General features: G+C 45.7%; 1 protein-coding gene across 1 annotated transcript in view; it reads right to left on the minus strand.

Moving 5' to 3' along the window:
- Positions 1–2,359, minus strand: part of KCNMB4 (potassium calcium-activated channel subfamily M regulatory beta subunit 4) — an 87,050-nt gene extending 84,691 nt beyond the window's left edge. Inside the window, exon 1 of the mRNA XM_003405204.4 lies at positions 2,024–2,359. Coding sequence (XP_003405252.1) covers positions 2,024–2,359 — 336 coding nt within the window. The remainder of the gene's footprint in view (positions 1–2,023) is intronic.
- Positions 2,360–6,000: the final 3,641 nt, after the last annotated feature.

Consider the following 6,000-nt stretch of genomic DNA (forward strand, 5'->3'; position numbering starts at 1 on the left):
GGTATTTTGTTCAGGTAATTCTTCAAAACAACTGTTGCCAGGATCTGAACTGGCACTGGAAAAACAAAACACAAACAGATTATTTAAAAAGAGAGAGAGAGAAAATTTTAGTATTATATAAAGGATTGGGACTGCTCCTAAGCTATTTAAAAATCTATGTCCTAATTATTCCAATTTACTTTTTCTGCCAGGTCCTTCAACACCACCTGCAAACTGTAAAGCTGCCTTTTTGTACTAAATTCTAATTCATCAACGATTAGACATTACATTATTAGATTTTGTATTAGAAATCCACTGGTGTATGTGCATATAATTTATTACTGTCTGAATCACTAACTTAAAATAATTAGCAATGTCCCACCAACTACAACTATGCCTCCTATATGATGAACTACAATATGATTTCTAAATCATTATTAGTGTGGGTACTTTTCTTTTATATTAATTTACTCCTGAAAAAAAAATTCTAAAATACTGAGATTTCTTTTAAAATTCCTGAGCATCAAGCAAATTAATTTCCAACATTTGTCTGTAAGGCATTATTGCTTCCTCAGGAGCTTAAAATATTGTACTCTGTCCTCACTAAGTTTTTTTCCAAGATCTAAATTCTGTAGCTCTTAATTTTTATTCCTATACTTACTGCTTATGTATTACCTTCATTTTTTAAAGGTAACTGAAATATTCACTTGTCCATAGGGACATCTTTTTGGGAGACAGAAATAATACTTAAAAGAATTCCTGATTTTGTATTTTCCCAAATTCAAAAATGTACTGTTTAGGTGACAAAACCATCAATTTTCTGCACAGCCATTGGAAGCTGGTTTTTAAAACTTAAAGAAATATATACAGAATTTTTTTCTTTTAAACTGGCATAAGTGTAGCCTGTTACATTTAATACAAAGTTCTCCTGTGTACACAAGATTCATGCCCTTTTGGACTGTTTTCCAGCTTGATCTTCAAGCACAACCCTCACTAGGAGTGAGGGAAAACGTTAGTAAGTTTAAAGAAAATACAGACCTTTACTTTGACAGTTAAGCAACAAAGATAATAAGAAAGACCAAGAGAAGAAAAAAAGCAATTCCTCGCGGAACGAGGCGCACTAAAAAGCTCAGTTCACAGACTATGGACACTGCTTTTTCTATGCTGGGAACAGTTTTCCGAGTCTCCTTCTGTCTGCCCTCCATCCCGTGAGTCCTAACCAGGTTTGTTTGTTTGTTTGTTTTTGCTTGTGAGACAAAGTTTTCAGGAAAGGAATATTTCGTAAATTTCACAGAGGTTTTCTAATTTTAGTAAGGTCTAGTTCTCCAAACCGCTCCGGACTGTCCCTGGGCAGGCAGGAAGTCACTAGTCTCCCTTTACACTTTCTGCGAATCTATTTCATGAAAACCAGGAGCCCTCTGTCCTCAAAAAAAAAACCAACCTACACAGAACATCGCATTTGGTTTCCAGGCTATCCGTCGACTTCCCAAAGCTCATCTCTGGGCCCGAAGTTAAACCGTGGGTCTAGAGCTAAAGGGTAAGGAATTTCCTAGCGCCTTTTAAGGAGCTAAAAAGGCCCCTCCGCTCCTAAGAAAGGTCTTTCCATCCGAGTTCTTGACCCAGCCAGTTCAAATTCGGACCCTGACCGCCGGAGTAAGCGCGTCCTGGCTACCCACAGGCTTAATCCGAAGAAAAGTTAACTTTCGGCTCCACACATTTCACCAAACCCTGTCCTGAAGGCGCCGGACCTGGGCTGGGCCGTGGCCTCAGAATCTAAAACCTGGCAGGACAAGACAGGCGTGTAAAAAAAGCCTCTGGGCACCACCGGGTCGCCGCACACAAACCCGACCTGCAGAACGGAGCCCTGGGGTTTCTCGGTGTACTTCCTCCTTGTCACCTGCCAGCAACGCAAGCACACCCCAAGCACACCCCGCGCGGGGTCTAACACTGATGTTGCCCGCCAACCTTAAGACTTCAGCAGAAGTGAGGGAAAATCGGCTCGCATCCTCCGCGGGAAGCCCCACCGTGCGCCGGGCGTTCTTACCTTGGGGTTGGTCAGGAGCTGGTGCTCGTCGCTGTGCAGCAGCGCCCTGGAGTTGGACTCGGAGTTATTTACGTACACCTGGACGCAGGGGTACTGCGAGGTGCCCCTGCAGTCGGCGCCACAGGTGAAGGTGCACTCGAACACCTCGCCGATTTGCTGCACCGACAGCACCGTGCAGTTGGCCGCCGTAGCTTGCAAATCCTGCAGAGCGGGACTGAGCCAGCAGAAGCCAAAGATGAAGAGCGACACGACGCCGGAGATGATGAGAAACAAACCGAGCCGGATGCTCTTGTCCTCGGCTTCCGTGTACTCGTAAGCCACCCGAAGCTTCGCCATCGCCCCCCACTCCCGGCGGCTGGCGCGCTCCCCCCCGCCCCCTCCCGCCCCCGGCGCCGAGCCCGACTGCCTCGGGCGGGAGGAGCAGCCGCCGCCGCCGCGCGGCAGCAGGGGAGTGGGCGGCGAGGGGGAGCGCGCGAGAACAAAGGGGCCGAGGCCGGCGACACCCCCGGCGGCGGCTGCCGGCCCCCCACCTCGCCCCCAGCCGCCGCCCGGGCCCCGGAGGCTCGCGGTGCAGCCGCCGCTTCAGAGCCTCCGGCACCCCGGGGCGCGAGGCGCGCACGGGCTGCTCCAGCCTCCAGCGCCCCCTGCCAGCCTCCGCCCCCGCGCTCTCCCCGCCTTCCCTACCCCGCCTCCTTTCGCCGGGTGCCTCCTTGTCTCCATCACCTGCCCAGCGCTCCTTCACCGGCTGGCGGGCCGGCCGCCCCGAGAGCAGGCGCTGCTAGGCTCCGCCCGCCCCCACCCGGCGACGACCCCGGCTCGCCTGGCCCGCCCCGCCCGGGGGCGTCTCTCGTCGGCGAGCGGCGGGCAAGCACCCGAGGCTGCGACGTCCTGCGCTCAGGATCCTGGTTAAATCCTCCTGGAAGAGGTCCGTGATGAAAGCTTAGGCTCAATACAGCTTACTCAGAGTGAAAGTTAAAAAAAAAACAAAAACAAAACAAACAAATAAAACGGGTGGGGGGTTGGGAGGCGGAAGGAGGAGTGCAAGTGGAGCAGCGGTGATCTGGAACTCCAAACGGGGATTTTTCAGCGAGCAAGGGAGCGAGCCACGGGCAAACTGCAGGCGCTTCCCGGGCAGCGGGCACCGGTGGCCGTGAGGGAGCACATAGCACTGGGGTGCAAGCCCTGGGGCGAGGGGCGTGCGCTAGGGCGCGCCCAACGTGGGCTCCTACGGCAGGTTCCAACGCTGCGAGTGGGAGCGCGGTAGGCAGGAGGCGTGACCCCTCCCCGCCCCAGCAGCAGCGAGCGTGGTAACTGTCCTGCCGCCGGGTCCCTGCCCTCCCAACCACCTCGGGCCAGGCACGCTCCTTCTAGTCCTGGCCCGGCCCCCAGGGCTCCAGGGTTGCTGTGAAATAGGCTGTCAGGCCGAGTTTGATGTAGAGGCAACGCGCGTGGTGAGGGAAGCCTGCAAGACGAAGGAAACTTGCTGCCTGAGTCTTGGGTGGATCTCGCGGCCACTTAGGTCTCCAGTAGTCGGGTGGACCCCTACTTCATTTGCCCTAAGGCTAGGGCCTAAGTAGGGATCTAAGGAAACAGGTGTCGATGGAGGCTTGCAGCCTTAGGAGGAGGCACCGCTTTTTGTATCAGGTCTGACCTCTCGTTGCAGGGAGCCCGAGAACAGAATCATTTCTGTTCTGTCTGCAGATGAGCTTTCAAGAAGCCCTGTGCAAGGCGACAGCGGTGTGCAGACCCACTTTTGGACAGGAACTGTTTCTAGAACCACGCTCTGATCTTTTCTTCCCTTTGCTTTCTCCACCCTCACTCCGCCCGTGCACAACTTAAGCCTCTATTTTTTCCTTTTTAAAGCTCAAGATGATCATTTTTTTCAAATCACACACTTTCATCTAAAATCGAACTTGAAAACTATTTCGAGCTACATTTTGAAGAATAAAATCAGAACGTTTACTTGTTTGCAAAATATAAATCTCTTTTTCTTGGTTTGAAAACACACACAAGTGTTTTTCTGAATAAGTTAAGAAGATGCAGGATTTGGAAAGCTTCCAAATGAGGAAGATACTTTGTACTTTTGTATCTTTCAAATTTTGAGATCGTTTTCCTTCTTTCTTTACCTAGGAATTACATTATTTTCTCCCTTTTCTGTTGGCATAACCAACAGAAAAAGATTTCTAGCTGTTTCCAGTGAATATGGAAACACCAAATCATAGGATTCTAGACTTCTCTTTCCTGGACTTAAACTATTACCTAATCGGTACTGAGTACCTTTCAACTGCAGTTCTTTTACTTTGAGTACTACATTCCCTTTTGTGATAGGTAACATTTCCAAGGAGTCGGCAAATCAAGCTTAATTACAGGAAAACACACACCAAGTGTTTTCCTGAATAAATTCAGAAAATGCAGGGTTTGGAAAACTTCCAAATCAGGAAGACACTTTGTACATTTAATACCTTTCAAATTTGGAGACAGATTTCCTTCTTTCTTTACCTAAGAATTACATTATTTTCTTCCTTTTCTGTTGGCATAACCACAATTGTGATTACATTACCTGAAAGGAGAGTTTAATAGTTGAAGCAGCTTAACCTGAGATGACAAATTTTCAGTCTGAATCTTTCCTATTGAAGGTTATAATAATCTTCCTTTTTAAGCAGACTGAAGCCCCTAATCTAAGGCAGTGATGAGCCTCAAGATACAGTAATTCTACCTCAGCATACTGAAGGACTGAACTTTGAGACAGAATTCTTATTAATGCTCTTAAGACACAAGGAGGGAATCTAAGAATAATTTAATAAGATTCATTTTTCAATCCCCAAGAGCTCAAACAGTTCTGTGAATGAACCCCCTGTCTCAAAAGTGAAGCAAGATGGCCTTTTTTCTAGTTCTCCATTTAGTCAGTTCCCTTCTTTACAATTATTATTATTTATTATTCCTAAAGTATTTGAAGAAACAGTTGCTATCAGCAGTATGTTCTTTAAACAGCATTTACTTTTCTCTTATTTTTAAATTAGCTTGCTTGTCTTCTCTAAACGCTCTTATTATCTTTCTTCTTGAGAGTCAAACATATAAAAATAAAACACATAGAAGACTTCACAAATTAATTTCTATTTTTATCCCTAATGGTTCATTGGTAATGTTTGTTATTAATTTGTTTGAGGTGGGGCTGGCTTATAATATTCCTAAGGAAGATTGGATAGGGCAGTCTCTCAGTTTCAGAGTACAGATCACCATTGACTAAGTCAGAATAGTAGTAAGAACCCAGGGACCTCAGAAACATTAAGCTCTGAGGTTACTTAGCATCCTCTCTTCTCTGTGGAAAACAGAGGCAGTACAAAAAAATGCATGTCTCCCCTTAACCATCCTTTCTCTACATGGTGTTCCATCCATTAAAATGAAGATTAAAAATGTTAATACTCAGAGCCAGAATGACTTATTTGATGTACACCATTGTCAGCAGCAGGGTTTTCAGGAGAATCATGGCCAATCCTTAATTAAGTTCCATTTAAAAGAAAAATCTATCCCAACAAGGGTCATTAAAACCATCATTATATATTTATAATTTGTTCTTATGATCAATATTCTTCAGAAGGTCCTGTGATTTCGAAGTTGCAATATACAATTTCATGTGTGTCTATACTTTTATTAAAATATTCTAAAAAGAATTATCATACATAAGGAGGGCTTTGGTGTCTTCGGAATAGAAGGGAATTCAGAGCATGCTGAGAAAATACTTATGCACTATTTTAAAAATTGGCATGTTGAAAAGTTTTTCAAACAACTACTACACACTTGAATAGCTAAATCCATAGATGAGGAAATTAATATTGTATCATCACCCTTTTCTCATTAAAATTCATATTCTGGGTAGGGTTTTAGACCTTTAGTATAAAGGTCTAATAATATAATTAGATGAATGAAAGTATATGACCAAACATGACTGAAAGTATATGACCAAACAAACCATATAA

This window comes from Loxodonta africana, chromosome 4, assembly GCF_030014295.1.
Source record: "Loxodonta africana isolate mLoxAfr1 chromosome 4, mLoxAfr1.hap2, whole genome shotgun sequence".
NCBI lineage: Eukaryota > Metazoa > Chordata > Mammalia > Proboscidea > Elephantidae > Loxodonta > Loxodonta africana.